Genomic DNA, 20,354 nt, shown 5'->3' on the forward strand with positions numbered 1-20,354 from the left:
TTTAGAGATTATTATGATTCGGTGACCAATGGGTATTGAGATTTTTCATTACTGGATTAAATTTGACTTAGTATTGAATATTCTTTGTAATTGAATCTCATATTCAATGGATAACGATTTAAAGTTTATGTTCTTACTTAATTATTAAGTTAGATTGGTTGTATTTTATTAATCTGATATCAAGGACAAGCTAGTAATTTTGACATTTTGTTTTGTTTTGTTTTATTTTTACCAAACGCTATAAAAAAAATTTATTTAGTTCTGTCCAATCAAATTCAGTTATGTTCTATCCAATCCAATCTCATATATCATACATACCAAACACTGCCTGAAAACCAAATATATTCCATAAAATATTGAATACATCTCAAATCCTAATGAAGGATTGAAAGTGCTCAACCTGGTAAAATATTTTCAATCATTAAACATGTTTTCCAAGTACGTAAAAGAACTTGCGTCATCCATATACTTGTTTTTTGGAAACTTGTGAGGATGTCATTTCATATTGAAAATTGAAGAAAAAAGTCAGTTAACAAATAGCGTTTTTAGCAGTGTATTATTTATATCAAGTTTGGAGGGGGGCAAATGCTAAGTTTGAGGATTAAAACTTAAAAGGCTTAAAAACAGTATATCGAAATTTTACAAATAGCAACTTACACATTACAACAAGAACAATACAACAATCCGTTTCCATCTTCAACCACACTACAACATCATATATCAGATAACAAATATTCAACATTTTAAGATAATCAATCATTCAAGCAATAATACAATTGCTTTGTTACATAACATGTTTAATCTGGTTACTTGTTAGGTAGAATACAAACCAAAACCAAACACACTCTTGAGTTACTTCAAACCAATAAAACAAAAATATAAAAATACCACATATCAATATACTAAATTCTTATATCAAGGTGTGTGTTTTTATGTCAAAACTCGAAATTTCAAGCTTTACAACATTATACATTTCCCGCAACAATTCATCTATCATCATCATCTTCTTCTTCTTCACCCCCTCCCCAAATCAGTTGTTGAATATCATATCATATGTACACAGTAGTAGGAGCTTGCACAATACAAGCTGCACTTTCATGGATGCTTGCTTACTTGTCAAACCACACGGGCCCCACACATCTTTTATCTAGGTCCTGTCATTTTTTAATATCCAATATCTTTATCATCAATAAACTATTTTTTTTTTTTTTAAAAAAACATTGTATTCACAATTTCACATTATATATTCCTTACCCACAATCAAGAAGTGCATCCACTGCATCATCTGAATTTTCTTTGTCTGAATCAACTTCATAACTTGACAACAGTTTCCTCTACATACACACAACACAAACACTTTTTCTCTTTAACTTCCTGTTTAATATAAACCAATGGCAATCATAATGATAATGATTTGAAGAAAGCTTACATGATCCTCAAAATCAGGACTAGTCAAGTTGATAGAGAGGTTTCTCATTAGCAACAACACTGTTTCAACATCAATGGGGTCCATCTTTTTGAGCCTATGTAAGTGTCCAGCTGTATTTGGATCAAACACACTGCCAATGAACCCGTATACTTGAGCAAAGTCAGGCAAAACTGCACCAATTACAAAAGCATTCAGAAAAGTATTTTTACAAATGACTGAAGTAAATAAGTTGAATTACCTCTTGATGGAAGTCCATGAATCCTTTGTTCATGTGTTTCACTTGTTGTTCGAGTTTTTGGAGCACTTTCATTGCTACTGGAATAGTTAACACTAGCAGCCATTGGTTGGCCTTGGCCTACAGATACTATATCATCTGTAAACAAAGTTATTAGTAATATTCATATATATAAGCAACAAGAAAGAAAGAAAAAGAAAAAGAAATATTTACCTTTTGCTATATGGGATAAACTAGCAGTTTCCATGGTGGTGTTCTTTACCAGTGTAGAAGGGTTTGTTTGTAAAAATTCAGAAGATTGAAATGATGATGTGACATTTGAGAGCACTGGAGCTGTTAAATGTGGAGAATATGATCAGTTTTAATGTTGAAGTTATGTGATTAAATACAAATTTTGTGATTTACTAACGGTTTTTTGCAGCTTTTTGTGGATATGGATGAGCAGCTTTTCTTTTTGGACGAGGAGGAGGGAGATGTTCATTTGTACCACTTTTTTGAACCTTGAGAAAGTATTTTTGTGCATGACTACGAATCTGCCATTAATTCATTCACCTTTATATGAATTTTCTGTTGTATAAGATATTGTATTGGATGTGAATTCATAATGGGAAAAGTAAGTGCACCTGGATGACAGTCTTTGAACCTATGAAAGCTTCAATTTTCTTCCAATCACGATCAAAGCTGTAAATGAATGAAGCACAAAAAAATTAGGCAACTGGTGTGACTTGATAAGCCTAACATCTTTAGGATCTGCACAATCATAAAGTTATTTTGCGCTATTGACAGACTTGGAGAGTAATCAAGTACGTTCTACCCACGATCACCAGTAATTCAGCCCCAGAAATGAAACCCTAACAAACAACTACGGTAGCAAACGTAAATTACTGTAAATTAGAATTCACATTGCAAAAGGATGAAGAAGAAGGAACAACACAGAGTCCGACTAACCGTAAAGCAACCTAAAGCCCTTAGTTTTACGATTCCAGTACAAAATATACTCTTAAACTTCACGCGTAATGGAAAGTGAAATCGTAAACCCTAGCGACGTAGCAGAAGACAATTCAGAAACTCGCTTAATCGGGTTAATTGAAAATCAAGGGAAACTCACAGTTGAAGAGCTTCAAGGAACTTATCGTGCTCCGGTTCCGTCCAACTCTCTCTAGACTTGGTAATCGTGTAGGGTTTTCTGATCTTCTTGGAAGCGTCATCGGCGGATGAGGAAGAGGAGTTTGTTGATGGCGGAGCAACGGCAGCGGTGGGGGTGGAGTGAGAGCCAATGTTAGGGAGAGCCATGCCCATTGGATTGAAGTAGAAGGTGAGATGATTCTCAGTGATACATGTGATGGTTGTGTGTGTGTGTTCTGGTGTAATCAGTGTGTGTGTATTTTGGGTGGCTTCGCTGTGAACGACGATGAAGGAGAGAGAAACGGGGAAGAAATGATGTGGCTTGCTTTGTGAATCGATGTAGGGCTATGGTTACATGCGTCGCTACCCCACAGTAACATGTCGACAACAGATACTTAAAAATATCTCAAATGTTTTTAGAGTTAATGACATATATCGTCCCCCAACTTATACTTAATTTTCATGTTATACCAGCTAAAAACTAAATGTTAACTAATAAATTATCTGTTAGTTGATAATTTAGTTGTTAAAAGAATTCTCATAAGTTTATTGGAACATTAACGTAAACAGGTTCTTTTAACTATTTTTTGTTTTATAAACATGACAATCTAAAATATATTGAAAAATAAGATGTCTTATAAGTTAATTGTAATGTCACAAATATAATCATAATCTAATAAAAAATTTATTTTTATATTTGAAATTGAATGTTTTATCATGAAGTTGTGAAATTAATGATGTTAACTATACGAATCATATCATGTGTCATGTATCATGTAGGCGGAGCTTTTATATATATATATATATATATATATATATATATATATATATATATATATATATATATATATATATATATATATATATATATATATATATAAAAGCTCCACCTACATGACACATGACATAATTCGTATAGTTAACATCATTAATTTCACATAACTTCATGATAAAACATTAATTTCAAATATAAAAATAAATTTTTTATTTGATATCATTCTACTTTTGTGAGACTGTAAGATCAAATCTATAAATAATTTTAAAATGCAAAATAAATGGAAAAATCCAAAAATTATTTTTTTAAATATTATTTTCGGAACTTCAATTAACTAAAAAAAATTAAAAAAATCCCGTTTTTTTTTTTGAAAAATACGAGAAATATTATAATAGAATATTACACTGACATATTCTAAAAAATATTTTTAAAATGCAAAATAAATGGAAAAATCTACAAATTCTTTTTTTTTAAATATTATTTTCGGAACTTGAGTTAACTAAAATTTTTTTTTTAAAAAATCCATTTTTTTTGAAAAAATACGTGAATATTCTAATAGAATATTACACTGTACATATTCTAAAAAATAATTTTAAAATGAAAAATCCAAAAATTCTTTTTTTAAATATTATTTTCGGAACTTGAATTAACTAAAAAAAAAAAAAAAAAAAAAAATATGTCTCACGGTCTCACAAAATTAGGTCGTTTCACATGAACCTAACCATATATATATATATATATATATATATATATATATATATATATATATATATATATATATATATATATATATATATATATATATATATATATATATATATATATATATATATATATATATAAGGGTTCAATTGAGAAAAAAAAGGTTGAGAATAGGGGAATTATTCTCAGCCACTCATTTATTTTTGCTGCAAAAGCCTCCATCGTACCAACGGAAATAGGAAATTAATAGACATGTGTTTTCCAACAAAACATATTCCTTAAACTATGCTAATCGTTACTTTAATATATACAAAAACATAGTTTTTTTTGTTTTTTTTTATTTTTAGAAGCTATTTTTATTAAAAAAATGATTTTAAATATACTCAAATTCATGATTTTTTATTTTCTACTAATAGATATTCATATTAATATAGTTTTAAGATAAAATAAAAAATTTATCTTTTTTATATTTTCAGCTATCGTTATTCATAAGTGAATAAAATTGCATCAGGCCTACATTCGTTATTTACTTATGAATAAAAAGTATGATTATTTTTTTTTACAATTTAAGTATCATTCATATATGAATATAACATATAATAAACATAGTATATTCATATTTTAATATTGGACGATGCATTCACTTGTGAATATTAACATAGTATATTCACTTATGAGTATTAAATGATATTTCATATGTGAATATTACATAGTATTACATGGTATATCACATGTGAATATCACATAGTATATTCACTTATGAATATTATATGATATATTCACTTATGAATATTACATAGTATATTCACATATGAATATTACAAGGTATATTCACTTATGAATACACTCACTTATGAATATTTGAAGGTATTTTGACAAATATATATAATTTTTATATATTATTCACATATGAATAACATACACACTTGCATATTTGTTTTGTGTTTTTAATAATCATATACTGATTCAGGTGAGAAAACATATTCATATGTGAATATAACGTGGTAATTTAGTTTATGCATTTCATCAAACAGTTGGAGTGCATACAAATTAACTATTTTAAAATTTTTAAAAACATCAAGTTATCAATTCCAAATCATCATATACTTCCAATTTCGACTTCAAATGCAACATCCTATGTCACAACTGACATTTTGCTAGGAAATTCTATAAACATCATCCGTTGTAAGAGCCTATAATCTATGAGAACACTATACTCCATTCTCATTCAAATGTATCTCATATGCTCAAATAAGGGTTGGAAACCCTAGATATCCCCTTTCAAGTTCACTATGGCCTAGGATTCTCTTATTGGGCCTAAAGGACCAACAAACCTTCTAGTTGACTATTTTGGGCCTAGAAACCCTAATTGGGCTCTAATTAGACTCACATTCATCAACTTTAACATTTTGGGCCATGTGGACCTAGAATGGTTCATACTATTCCTAATGGGCCCAATTGGGCCATAAGTGATTTTAAATTTCCTAATGGGCCATATTTTTTTGGACTTAGGTACTCAAGGCCCAAACCCTCTTTTCCCTTATCCTCTTTCTCGGCCAACAAGTGAAAAAAAAGGGGAAAATGAATAAAAAAAAAATGGCTTCATGACACCTCATTATTGTTTAGAGGTTAAGTAAGGGATTACCCAACAAACAACCATGCAAGTCTCATATACCCATGCAATTCTCTCTCTCCTCCTTTCTTCTTCTTAATTCTCGGCCAAAAGAGAAGCACACACTAATTTCACCAACTTCTTTCAACATCACTCTCCTAAGAAAGTCTTCACTCTTCTCAAATTTTCGAAATTCTAAGGTGAATCAAGAAGGTTTCCACCAAAAACTCATCTTCCATTGGTAAGCCCTTACTCATCCAAGTTTTGTAACTTCATCCTTGTGTTAAGATCATTCATTCTAAGCATTTTGTGATCATACTCTTAGAAAACCTCCATAAGTTCGAGATCTTCCAAGGAGGGTTGCTAAGGCCGATTTTTCTTCTCATTTTCCTCCTAAAACCGAAACCACACCCAAGGTGAGCTTCATACCCCCTTATTTTCGGTTTTTATAAGTTTTTGTGGGGGAGAATACAAGCAAAGGTGTAGATCCATCATTATGTGTATGTTTTGGTTGATTTCTATGCTTATATGTATGTTTTGTATGATCTTGATGCTTGATCTAGTTATGAATTGCTAAAAACCGAGAATATATCTTATACTAGCATAAAATATACTACTACATTCAAAGTATACCACGAAAGATAGCCAAATGGCTTGACAACACTCATTTTGGGCTAAAATCTCATTTTTTTTGACATAAAATGCTAAAAATACAAAGTTGAAGGGCCTAAAATGAAATATTACGAAATCTGATGGGTGAGATGAGTCAAAACAGTTTCCATAATGTATTTTCTGAAAATATACTATTTGGAAGGTTAAAAGCATAAATTTCAAGCTTAATGGGCTAAAAATGACAATTTCGGCCCAATAGAGCCCATTATGCGAAATTTTCTGTTTTGGATGGCCAAAACTGTGTTTTTCTGTAAAACAATGGACCACTAGTGTCACAAGTACTTTTCGAAGGTTTAAAGTGCTTTTCAAATTTATAAAGGACCAAAGTTGCAAAAATTTTTCCAATTTGGGTCAAAAATGTAAAAATTGCGAAAAAGAGGGGTTACAACCGAGAAAACTGCAAATTCAGGGACTTAAACTGTTTTCAATGAAAAATATGCTGAAAAATATTAATTTCAATAATTTTTGGTGTTAAAATGTCAAGAAAAATGGTTTAAGGACTAAACCGGAAATTATTTTACCTAAAGGGGTGAAAAAGTAAATTTACAAAATGAAGAGGGGTTGTAAACAGAAAATTTTCAATGATAATTCAATACACTCGTTGTGAACAAAGATTGACACTACGACCCTCGATAAATTACAATACACAATATCACCAACAATCGTTACCAAACGAATTGATTCGGTCTCGAATCAATAACAAATCCAAAACTACTAACACTACAACGCTCAATACACATATGGAACTCTTGGAACTCTTTACTCTCGTGGAATTACTCAATACGTTGACGTACACTCCTTAGGCCCAAAAGTTGCAAATCATGCTTGTCGAGCCTAGCTAGCCCGATGACATGATCTTTAGGCCCAAAGGACACTTGCTTACATGTAGTTGGGTCTAATACGACTCGACCGCGTGTAAAAGGACTTTCAATGGCAATCATGCTGCTGGTCCCCAAGGGTCCTTCAGTGCTGCTAGTAAAGTCGGGAACTCACGATTGCGGGTTGGGCTTCGGGCCCTTCGCAATTGCAAAGGTCTTGAACGACGCAGGGAAATACCGAGGGTTTCGCACCTTCTCTTTTTCTCTCCGGTCGTGGGACTACACAAGTCCGGGAGGATTGAGTTGTGTGAATAAGTGCAAGCGACGCCCAAGGGATCGCTGGTACGGTTGTCGACTGTACGTTTTCATTAACGGACGTTACAACAATTCACCACCCACTGTATACTCAATGCCTCCGGAGCTCAACGAATACCTCTAACGTAACGAAACAACAACACATAAACTAATTAAAGCAAAGTGATAGGAAAACGTCGGGTTTTCCTAGGGTTTTCAACTAGTACACTTACGAACTACATGCCGAATTTTCACAACTCGTACGCTTACATCTATAGAATTCAAACAAGCATACTCACAGATCTTCACATATTTTTACGCTATACTATTTTCAGAAAATATCGGATTTTCTGGTGGTTTTTCAAAACATTACAAACATTGGATTTCAAACATTACTTATGAACTCACCAACATTTCATATGTTGACGTTTTTCAAAATACTTGTATTCTCAGGTAACAAATAAGTGAAGAAAGGACTGTACTCTATGATTGTTTTGCGGTTGTTTAAGTAACAATGAACAATGTATTTTGGAATGTAATATTTTGAAACAATGTAGCGAATGTAAACGCTACCAGTTGTATTATTCCAATGCTTGGTGATGTATGATGTTATGTTTCATGTATATTCATTGTGATGGTATTCAATTGAGTCACAACAGCCCCCGGACGTTTCCGCCGTCTGGTTCGGGGGTGTGACATCCTATGTCAGATAGATTTCTCATTTTGATTTTGATTTCCGAAAATCCGATTGGGAACCTGTGAGTACCGATTCTGAGTCCTTCAATATCGACTGTAACTGCGAGTCCAGAACTCCGATTCCAATTTCATGAACAACGAAGAAATTCCGATTCCAACTACATTAATGATGGTTTATTTGAAGAAATCTGGATGATTGTTGAAGGTTGGAGGATAAATTTTGAGGATGAACGAACTGTTATCGAATTCTTTATTGTTACGTATTTAACATTGAAGGTTATTAACATATTTACAAGTTTGCCACCGTGTCTTTTTATGCTTAGATTAAATGAGTGGCTAAGAATGATTTCCTCATTCTCAACCTTTTTTATTTTCTCAATTGAACCCACCTCTCTCTCTCTCTCTATATATATATATATATATATATATATATATATATATATATATATATATATATATATATATATATATATATATATATATATATATATATATATATATATATAAAGATGTGTTCTAAGACCAAAGGAAAAAAATTACTATCTATCTTTTAAAAAAATTAATATATTATAGTATCGGACAAAATAAGAAAATAAGTAAATAATAAAATGGTTGAAGGTTTATATTTAAATTTGTAACACAGATTGTTAATGTTCATCAAAGCATATCCCACATCCAAAACAAATAGAAATATGGAGTTATTTTACAAGAAGTAACGATGAGGGTTATACGATTTTGTTAGTACCATCCAACCGAATCCAATTGAATTGTTTACTTGTTCAATTTCAATGAGTTAATTTTCAAGTTCAACCAACCCATTTTCAAAATAAAAAGTAGATGAATAAGAATCTTGAGAAAATCTTTCATTTGTCTATCATTATAGACAATCCCATCTATATTATCTATGGAATTCGAACCTGAACTCTATTTACGATTAGAAACTTGAAAGGATAATGACTCGTACACAATAATTTTTTTTTTCATACATAACAATTTATGTTTTGTAGAGTTGTACAATAGAACATTTTAAAGCACATGTTATTATGTACGGAGAAAAATTGTTGTGCACGAATCAATTCCCAACTTAAAAGCAGACCTGACAAACATGTCGTGTTAAGACATTAAACAGGCTGAAAGGGTTTGACCCTAACCTGACCCGTTTAATTATCGTGTCGTGTCGTGTCAACTCGTTTATTTTCGTGTCGGGTTTTTGATTAAGGTTTAGACTTTGTAAATATGTTATGTCATGTAGAGTTGAAATATTTTAAAGGTTGGAAAGTAGGAAGTGTGGAGGCAAAAAGGAAAAAGTGAAACACTGGAGTTATGATATGGAATGACAAAATTTATAGTAAGTTTATAAGGAAAAATAAAAAGAGTTAAAGTTGGGAGCAAAATAGATAGATGGTGAGGATGACTACAATTAAATAATTTTGAAAATTTGAATATTACTACTAATTAATGAGTTTGCCCACTACAAGCGTATAACATATAATATATTTATAAAAATATGTTTATAATAAATAATATATAATTAAACGGGTCATTTTCGAGTTGAAAGTCTTGATCCTAACCCTACCTGGTTAACTATCGTGTCGTGTCGTGTTGTGTCAGCCCGTTTACATAAACGTGTCGAAATCTCTGACCATACTCCGTTAATTTCGTGTCGGGTTCGAGTCGGGTTTTCGTGTCGTGTCATGTTTTGTCAGGTGTACTTAAAAGGGATAATGACTTAAAAGGGTAATATATTTTTCGATTTGTACACATTTTGTCATTGAGTTTTTTTCGTCCACATTTACCTCTTCAACTTGTTAAATTGTACACATTCAGTCCTTATGACCGGCCACTTCTGGCTATCCGGTAAATATGACTTAATAGGATAATATATTTCTCACTTTGTACACATTTAGTCCTTAATATATATTTTTTTAGCAAAATAAGTCATTTTTGTTTTTGTACTAATTTAGTACTTATGAATAATTTCTTAAGGTTTTTCTCACGATATCTTACGTTACACAATTATTAATGAGGTGTATGGGGCTTTTGATGTTTATGTCTATCGTGATCTCGACTACTTGGTTGTTTAGATCATGTTTCCTGAACGTCATAACTTCTTCATACTATTTTAGATTTTAACGATCTTTATATCCATACATTTATATTTTAGTCTACTACAACTTTTGTTTAGATTACTCCTGTTAAAAAGTAATATAGTTTTTTACTAACGATCTTTATACCTATACGTTTTTTATGAATGTATATATGGATGTTTTTTTTATAAAATCGTAAGTAAAAATATATTACATTTTAACGGGAGTAATTTTAACGAAAGTTGTAGCAGACTCAAAAAACGATCACGTATATATATATAAATCGTTAAAATATGATATCGTATGAAGAAGTTACGACGATTAGAACACAAGATCTAAACAAAACCACAAGACATATGCAACCAAACAGTCGAGATCATGATGAACATAAGCATCAACACCCTCAAACACCCCAACAATGATTGTCCCACTTAAGATGTAGTGAGAAAAACTAAAGAAATCATTCATAAGTACTGAATGAGTACAAAAACAAACAAGACGTATTTTGAAACAAAAAAGTATAATGACTAGTGTGTACAAAAATAATAATGACTAAAAGTGTACAAAATGAAAAATATATTACCCTATTAAACCATTTTTACCGGTTAACTTGAAGTAACTGATCGTAATGATTGAATGTTTACAGTTTAATAAGTTAAATGACGAAATACGAACGAAAAAAAAAAATTTAATAACCAAATATATACAAATAAAAAAATATATTATCCTTTTTAGTCATTATAACAATACAACTTTTTCAAGATTATTGGTGTAAATGGCTCTTTAAAAAGAAAAAGTACTTAATTATATAAAATAATAATTTTTTTTTTTTTTTGCAAAGCAAACGATGTATGATCTCTACTAGTTCAACTCAATCCACCACAAGTATTGTTTAATAGTTTCTTTTGGTCGGCTATGTTTTCAATTCTAAATTCTGCAAATTTTAGAATTAAATTACATCGTCAGCTTATATTAAAAATATGTTTATATACTAAATAAATTGTTTCTAGATTCTATATAATACTTTGATGCTCGCATCAGCGCATGTTTCATTTATATTGTAAACCTAAAGTGCTTGTAAAGGTTTTATTTTATAATAGCCATTAAGTTGGTCATATGCTAGACTTATGACTACCTTTTTTATGAGATGAAAAGGCAATCCCCAATATCGATCTTTTTTTCTTTACAGCTTTTAGTTTTTTCAACTTAAAAATCTAAAGAATCTAGTCATATTCATAGAACGTGTTCTTTTTTGATGAAATAAGTTGGAACTGGTCAGGGGATTAAATTTGGGAGGATACTTGGTTTGGTGAAATGGTGAGTTGGCTTTTAAATGATGATTTCTTATAATATACACGTTAGGAGATTAATTAATAGTGACATTTTAATTTTGGGGATAATCCAAATAAAGGGAATAAATCTAGTTCTCATCAAATTTAATATTTTGGATTAGAGAATTAATTTAAACTGGATGCCTACTAGCGTCTATATGGACAAAACGGGGTTTAAATATTATGCCCAGTTTGTGAGATGCTAAACCAACCATCTTCTCGTCTTCTCGTTTCTTGCACTTAGCTTGTTTTTTAATTTGAAGACAAAATGGTCGTTGGTTGAATATTGAGTATTGATATCCTTTTTTCATTACGATTGAAAATTGTGTTTCTTGTTATTGTGTTTTTTGGGTTCTGTTGACTTTTATGAACTCTTGGTTTTTTGGTGAGAAAAATTCAAACGAAACGGTTATATATATTCAAATTTTATTTTGGTTGGTTGTAAAAACTTTTTATTGTTATATTTTTTGTAATGTGTATTGTTATATTTTATTTTATTTATAACGTACTAGTTTAACAAAAATATGCATTTCCAAGAAAAATATGTATGTGGACAGTAACAATCAAAAAAGAAAGAAGACAATTTATCCTTTTTTTTTGTCATTTATAACCGCGTGAGATAAAAAGATAAAAGATCCATACAAGGTTTTGGACGAATGAGTAAAATACGATTTATTTTATTTTATTTTTCAAAAGTATCGTTATTGTTTCTCGTGCTATTCATATTAAACAAGAATTAACAAATTCAAAATCGTATTCTGTGGAATAAGTACAAAACCTTATATTTATTTTAGAATATCTTGAGAAAAATTCCGATATTTTAGGTAAATTTTTAATAAAGTTCTAAATTTTATTTTTTAAATAAAAAAATCTTGATTTTTTCACCTTTTGAATAGAAAAGCCCAATAAATCGGCTAATTTATTCACCTTAGCCCTTTTTAACCTGTTCAGCAGGTCATGGGACCAAATTATTAATTTTTCGAAAATAACGGAATTTTTTTTGCAAATTTCGTCAAAATTTTTATATAATGCATAAACATATATATATATATATATATATATATATATATATATATATATATATATATATTAAATATCTATATCAATTTTTACATAGTTGTATTTTTTATGTTTTTATATGTATATATTTATGTATTTTTATGTATTTTAAATGTATAAACGTATTTTTTACTTATTTATATGTATTTTAGACCATTTTACATATTTTTATGCGTAATTTTTTATGTATTATGTATTTTTACGTATTTATGTATTTTTAAGCTTTTTATACAGATGTTTATGTATTTTAGATGTATCAACGTAATTTTTACGTATTTATATCTATATTTAAGTATTTTACATATTTTTTATGTATTACGTATTTATGTATTCCTTTAAGTGTTTTATATAGATATTTTGTATATTTATGTAATTTAAATGTATAGACATATTGTTTTAGGTATTAATATGTATTTTTTTTTTTAACTATTTTACATATTTTTTGTGTTTTTTTATGTATTATGTATTTATATGTATTTTTGCGTATTTATGTATTTTTTTAGTTTTCTTATATAGATGTCTATGTATTTTTATGTATATTATATGTTTAATTATACTATTTTTATGTAAAAATAATACACTTTAACATTTAATGTACATAAAAATACATAAAACATCTATATAAGAAAACTAAAAAAATACATAAATACGCAAAAATATATATAAATACATAATACATAAAAAAACACAAAAAAAAAATATGTAAAGTACTTAAAAAATACATATAAATACGTAAAACAATACGTTTATACATTTAAAATACATAAATATACAAAAAAAAATTATATAAAAAACTTTAAAAATATATATAAATACATAATACATAAAAGATATGTAAAATGCTTAAAAATAGATATAAATACGTAAAAATATGTTTATACACTCAAAGTACATAAACATCTATATAAAAAGCTTTAAAATTACATAAAAATATATAAAAATACATATAAATACATAATATATAAAAAATAACACATAAACATACATTAAAAAATTATGTAAAATGGTTTAAAATACATATAAATAAGTAAAAAAAATATGTTTATACATTTAAAATACATCAATATATACTTATAAAAATATAAAAATACAAAAATACGTAAAAATAGATATACATATGTAATAAAATTTGTTTATACATTTTATAAAAAAATTTGACGAAATCTGCAAAAAAGTCCCATTATTTTCGAAAAATTAACAATTTGGTCCCATGACCTGCTGAACAGGTCAAAAAGGACTAAAGTGAATAAATTAGTCGGTTTCTTGGGCTTTTATATTCAAAAGGTGAAAATGTCGGGAGTTTTTTATTAAAAAAATAAAATTTATGACTTTATTAAAAATTTGTCCAAAATATCGGAACTTTTCTGGAGATGTTCCTTTACTTTAAGCACGTGATGTAAAAAATGATAACACGCTATGAAATAAAATTTATAAAATCATCAAATTAATTCAATGAAATAAAATTTATAAAATCATCTATATCAATAATGTTATTAATATTTTAATTGTCACAGTTTTTGTAATACCATTTAGGTGCATGGCCCTGGTAGATGAGACTAGATGGACACGATACACTAGAGGTCGATTTCTTGTATTGTGGGTTAGTATGAGACAAGGGTTGAAAATATTCACTGCCAGCATAAACTCGCTATCTTTTTGTTTCATAGGTGCATTTTCAACTTGTATCATATGCCCCAGTAATTGTATATTGGTGTTGAATATTAGAATCAATAGATACGTAAGGAAACCGACAAAATAATATTGAGACTTATATGTCGATTAGTTGCGAATAATAAATTCAATTATTATTAATGTTATTACCATGTTCGTCTAGAAATCAGATCAATTATTCTCAATTAAATCTGATTGTAAGAAAAGTTGATGAAGAAGAGTGTCTTGTTATTGGACGAAAGTAAGCATGAGACAGTAAGGTAAAACTGACCTATTAACAACTGATCTTGAACGTGGAATAACTGCGCGGATCGGACTCTTGTCCTTAAAGGTTTTTACTTCGCTTCTATAGGTTGTTAGGAACAGAGTAAAACCTTAGGATTTAATGCAGATTTACCAAGTTTCCAACAACAATGGAAATCGATAAACGCAAAATGAATACTGAGAAATTGGGAAGAAATCGCCAAGAGAGCTCTAATTTTCGTGTGTAACCAAATCTCTCGTCATAGGTTTGGTGAACGGATCTTCCAAGTTCATACTTGTCTTGGCATTGTAAACCTTTGATGGTACCACTTTCAATTAGGTGTCTCACAAAACTGTGTCGCAGACCTACATGTCTTGACTTCCCATTATATACCGCATTATATACTTTAGATAGTGTAGTCTCACTATCACAGTACATGGGTATTGAAGGCATTAGAATATCCCACAGACGGATATCCATAAGTACATCTCGAATCCACTCTATCTCTTTGCCCGTTGCTGCTAACGCAGTTAGCTCTGCTTCCATCTTTGAATGAGCTATGCATGTCTATTTCTTGCTCGCCCAAGAAATAGTACCACCAGCTAGAGTATAAATCCAACCACTTGTAGATTTTTAGTCGTTGGTGTGATATATCCTGTTAGCATCATAATACCCTTCTACTATTCCATTTGATGACGAATACGTCAACTCAAAATTACTTGTCCTTTTCAGGTGTCCTAGTATTTTACCCACTGCCTTCCGATGCACCGTCCATGGAATGATAGTATACTGACCTAGTTTGCTTACAACGAATGCGATGTCAGGTCAAATGCAATGTGTAGCATACATCATGCTCCCGATTGCACTTGCATATTCTAGTTGAGCCACTGCTTGTCCAAAGTTTATGTTTAGTTTCACAATTGAATCACAAGGAGTGTTGAATTCCTTAATATTCAAATGTTGAAACTTTGTCAGAATTTTCTCTATATAATGAGAGTGATTCAGAGAAATCTGACTGTCTGTCCTTTTCACCTTGATACTAATAATTGTATCAGCTTCTCCAAGATCTTTCATCTTAAAGTTCGAGGATATGTATTTCTTCGTGTAAAAAATACCTTTGTAGGTGAGTTCCAATGATCAACATATCATTAACATAAATACATATAACAACTATGCTCTCGAATATGTATTTGGAATAAATACACGTATCAGCACTGTTATGTTGAAATCCGAAAGCAGTTACAGTGGTGTCAAATCTCTCATGCCACAATTTGGGAGCTTGTTTCAATTTGTACAAGGATTTAATAATTTACACACTTTATTTTCCTATCCAGGTATTACAAAACCTTCGGGTTGCTCTAAGTAAATCTCCTCCTTAAGATAACCATTCAGAAAAGTTGTTTTCACATCCATTTGATGAATGTACAATCCTTTCAAAACGAATATTGCTATGAGAGATCTAATAGAACTATTCCTAGCTACTGGGGTATGATCGATCCCTTCTTGCTACATGTAGCCTTTAGCAACTAATAATCCTTTATAGGCAGATATGGATCCATCTGGATGATATTTTCTCTTGCATATCCATTTGGATCCTATGGGTCCCTTCCCTTGGGTAGATCAGCTAAATCCCAAGTTCCATTACCCATAATTGAGTCCATTTCATCATTGATGGCTGCCTTCCACAAAGGAGCATCTCTAGACGCCATGGCTTCAGTAAAGTTCTTAGGATCATCATCCAAGTTAATGTCGAATATGACCTCTCTTGTCACTTTATGTGATGTATCCCAACGAGAATCCATCAAAGATAACAGAGCCACTAGTTTGACAGATGGATCGGCCAAGGAGCAACGTGTGACTAACGTCATGCCTTCGCCCTCGCCTTCGAGACCTCGTATCCATTCCTTGGTGCCCAAGTGCCAAGGCCAACATTGAAGATAAAACAGTACCAAGAGTTCCCTAGAGTGACATGTGTAGTGCTCTGGCCACCGCTTTTGGCAGAATCTGCACCAATAGCGAACAACCACCCCTGGAACACGATCCTTTAATCAAAAGCCATCAACCCTTGCCAAACCTGAAAAGGTAGAAGATATTGTCGGAGATTTGTTACCCCTAACCACAAGTATAAAAGGCAACCTTCTCCCCAAGAGAAGGGGACAATATGAAAAACCCTTTAACACTCTCTTTGCGCTTTAAACCCACTCTCTCACGGATTCTCACTGACTTGATTGTCGGAACCTCGTTCCGGGACAACCTCCCGAACGAAGACTGACGATCCTATTTTCTTTGTTGTGATTCTCAGGCTCTTTATTTCCACCCCTTAGAAAGACAGAGTAAGTCGATGACATATCACAACACTTCATTTTGTGTTCCTTCGAACAAATAAGAATAGAAATCGTCTCCAAAGATATTCTCTATTCTAGACCTGGTACTTTTCTTTAATTTCTCTACAATAGGAGGAGTTGGGAGTATTTCTCAAGAAGTACTTGTTGGTGTTGCGTTACTGGAGTTTTCATCATATCTAGAAAACTTGTCTTCGAAGAATTCTGCATATTTGGATTCTACGATGTCACACCCCCGGTCGAGGAGGAACATGTCGGGAGTGCGACTAAGTTCATGGATCATAGATAAACTGAATATATAGCACAAGTAACTAGGGTTGTAAATAAATTGGACGTTTGGAGAATTGTTCATGAACCGTTAGGTGGGAATTTTGTTCACGTTCATTTATTTAATAAATGAATGAACATGAACATAAATTCTCGTTCGTTTAGTTAAACGAACAAACATGAAAAATGGTCTCGCTCGTTCAATTATGTTTGTGGATGTTCGTTTATGTTGTTTGCTTATGTTCGTATATGTTTGTTCATTTAAGTTCCTTTTATGTTTATATATGTTCAATTGTGTTTGATTACATTGTTATATTATATGTTCATTTATGTTCATATATGTTAGTTATGTTTATTTATCTATGATAGTTTATGTTTGTGTACGTTAGTCATGTTTATTATCTACGTTCGTTTGTAACGACCCAAAACTCTAAGGTAAAATTTTCATTTTTAATATAGTAAAAACACTTTTTTAACTTTGTTCCAGACATTGAAAAACATTTCAAATAAACAATTATCAGAGTATCATCCCATAGATCACATTTTGCGGAAATCACGGGTGTATGTGTTGTGATCGTCCCGAGCCCCTTTCATTTGAAAACTGGAGTACCTAAAACAAAAACTGAAAATTGTAAGCACAAACTTAGTGATTTCCCCAAATACCACATACCATACAAGAGCATACAATAAACATATAGTGTCCCTGACCGTCATCGGACCGTATCCGACATCGGGCCCCTCCCGGATACCGCCGAGCATATCTGGGTGCTGGCCTCCCTTTCGCTTTATTTCAACTGGATACTATCAAGCATATCTGGGTGATGGCCTCCCCTTCAGCCTATTTCAATCGGATACTGCCGAACATATCTGGGTGCTGGCTTACCCTTCGGTCCATTTCAACCGGATACTAGGTCTATTTTACCCCTACCACTACCACATAATAGCATATGCAAATAATCACAGAGATACATAACATACAGATATCCATCAGGACTTGCTCGGCATCGACCCTTGACCCAGAAAAACATATAAAGACAACACATGCAAGAGTCACGGAGACAACTAGCATACTAACAACATAATGTAAGCATGGGCCGACCTTGGTGCCTTCGACCCACTAAACCCGGTAAGAAAACTCACCTCAAATGTTGAAGCTCACAGACAAAATTCTCCAGTTGCAGCCCTGATGACTCCCCTAGCTATCAATTACCAAAACAATATCCAATTAGCAACTAAATTCTAGACCATGATCCATAACCCTTAATTGGGGTAAAATGACCATTTTACCCCTAACCCAACAAGACTTACATCTAAGGCTCAAGCTCAAACCCAATAAGGCCCAAAACTATAAGATCCATAAAAGCGCATTCCCTTTTCTTGAACCAAAACACATCATCATAGCTAGACTAGCTATACCTTAACAATGCAAGCTCAAAAGATAGCCTACACTCGAAATGGCACCTCAAGGTCTTATAAAATAAACAATCCCATGGAGTCCAACATATGGATTAATATCCATTTGGGCCTAATCCTTTCACATGGGCCTAAGCCCAAGGCCTAATAATTTCTCCAGCCATTTGGTCCAGTTCCATATGGTCCACCTCGGCCCAGGACACTAATCCAAGGAAATGATTGTAGTGTTTCGAATGTTATTGTGAGGTGTCAAATGTATCTTAGTTTTCTGTAATATCAAAGTTAGTTTGTAATGTTATTACAAGGACATTTTTTATTTCGAAGCTTAGTGTAGTTAGTCCCTTGTGTTTTTTGTGCTTTCAGTATCCCTATATATATATATATATATATATATATATATATATATATATATATATATATATATATGGGATGGATACAATTAGAGGTTAAGACCTAACATTCGCTTTTGGAATCATTTTCTCTAATCCTATTGTATTCTCTCATAAGCAATATAACAAGCCAACCAAATTTTATTTAGATCTTGTGTCTAAATCTATTCTTACTCTGATTACGTTTTAATACCCAATTCAATCGTCTCTACAATTGGTATGAGAGTAGGAATCATACTGTATTGATCTGATTTTCATCTGTTTCAAAAGCTTTTTGAATCTCGTTCTAGATTCAAAATTTTCCGCACTTTTGATTATGAAAATCTCTGTAGATCGTCAGTTTTGATTTGATTCTACATTTCGATTGTCTAATTGAGTGTTTGTTATTCCTTTTCTGGTTGATTAATCTTGTTATCTTCAAATTTTTTAAGCTTTTCTCTGAATTTGTCCGTACATCCATCGCGAACTTCAGTATAAATACCATGACTTCTTACTCTCATGTGTTAGGATCTTCAACTGAGATTCATATGCTAATTCCGGATTACTATGATCAATGGGTGGATCGTATGGAGGATTACTTAAACGGAATCGATGAAGAACTGTGGAAGTGCATTACCGATGATGTTCTTCATCCTCCTTCTGTTCAAAGTGTTGGTACTTCTACAACTAATCCAAGTGTTATTAATCAACATGCAAGGCTGCTGAAAAACAAGAAAAGATGTATGAGAGAACTCCGTGGAGCCCTTCCTCCTATTGTGTATAATTACGTTCAAAGTTACAAACCTTAAAAGAAATCTGGAACACACTGAAGGAAAAGTATCAGGGTAGCGAGAAGACCAAAATCAGTTCAATCAAGCAGTGTGTGATTGAATTAAGAGAATTCAAGCAAAATGATGGAGAATCGATTGAATTGTTCTATGACTGTCTGAATAAGCTTATCTATAAGTGCAATAAGTATGGCAACACTTGGTCGACTATGAAATATAGTTTTACTTTCATTAAGGGGCTTCGAAAGGTGTGGAGGAATATGAGTTTGATGGTAAAGACACAACAAACCTTTGATTTCTATTCTCTAAACATTCTTTACAACATGCTAAAAACTCATGAAGTTGAAGTGGATGAAATAGCTGAAGAGTCAAGGATTAATCCGGGTGGTCCATTAGCACTGGTGTCGAAGGTTTCGGGAAGAGAAG

General features: G+C 31.4%; 1 protein-coding gene across 1 annotated transcript; it reads right to left on the reverse strand.

Moving 5' to 3' along the window:
* Positions 1-718: 718 nt before the first annotated feature.
* LOC145017237 (Homeodomain-like superfamily protein) lies at positions 719-3,125 on the reverse strand. The gene is made up of 8 exons (XM_078975299.1): positions 2,773-3,125; positions 2,288-2,345; positions 2,074-2,197; positions 1,878-1,997; positions 1,668-1,802; positions 1,430-1,599; positions 1,255-1,334; positions 719-1,154 (listed from the first exon to the last, which is right to left on the reverse strand). Exons 1-8 carry the CDS (start codon positions 2,961-2,963, stop codon positions 1,148-1,150), a joined length of 885 nt encoding a protein of 294 aa, XP_078831425.1. The 5' UTR covers positions 2,964-3,125; the 3' UTR covers positions 719-1,147.
* Between the last annotated feature and the right edge of the window lie 17,229 nt (positions 3,126-20,354).

Source organism: Lactuca saligna, chromosome 9 (genome assembly GCF_052625555.1).
Source record: "Lactuca saligna cultivar CGN05327 chromosome 9, ASM5262555v1, whole genome shotgun sequence".
NCBI classification, from domain to species: domain Eukaryota; kingdom Viridiplantae; phylum Streptophyta; class Magnoliopsida; order Asterales; family Asteraceae; genus Lactuca; species Lactuca saligna.

Bases quoted from the DNA above. Each gene is read 5' to 3' on its own strand.
- LOC145017237 (XM_078975299.1), bottom strand. From the start codon at position 2,963: ATGGGCATGGCTCTCCCTAACATTGGCTCTCACTCCACCCCCACCGCT. The intron at 1,803-1,877 runs GTAAATATTTCT...CTTTGTTTACAG, and splicing joins TTTATCCCATATAGCAAAAG to ATGATATAGTATCTGTAGGC. The intron at 1,600-1,667 runs GTAATTCAACTT...TAATTGGTGCAG, and splicing joins TCATGGACTTCCATCAAGAG to TTTTGCCTGACTTTGCTCAA.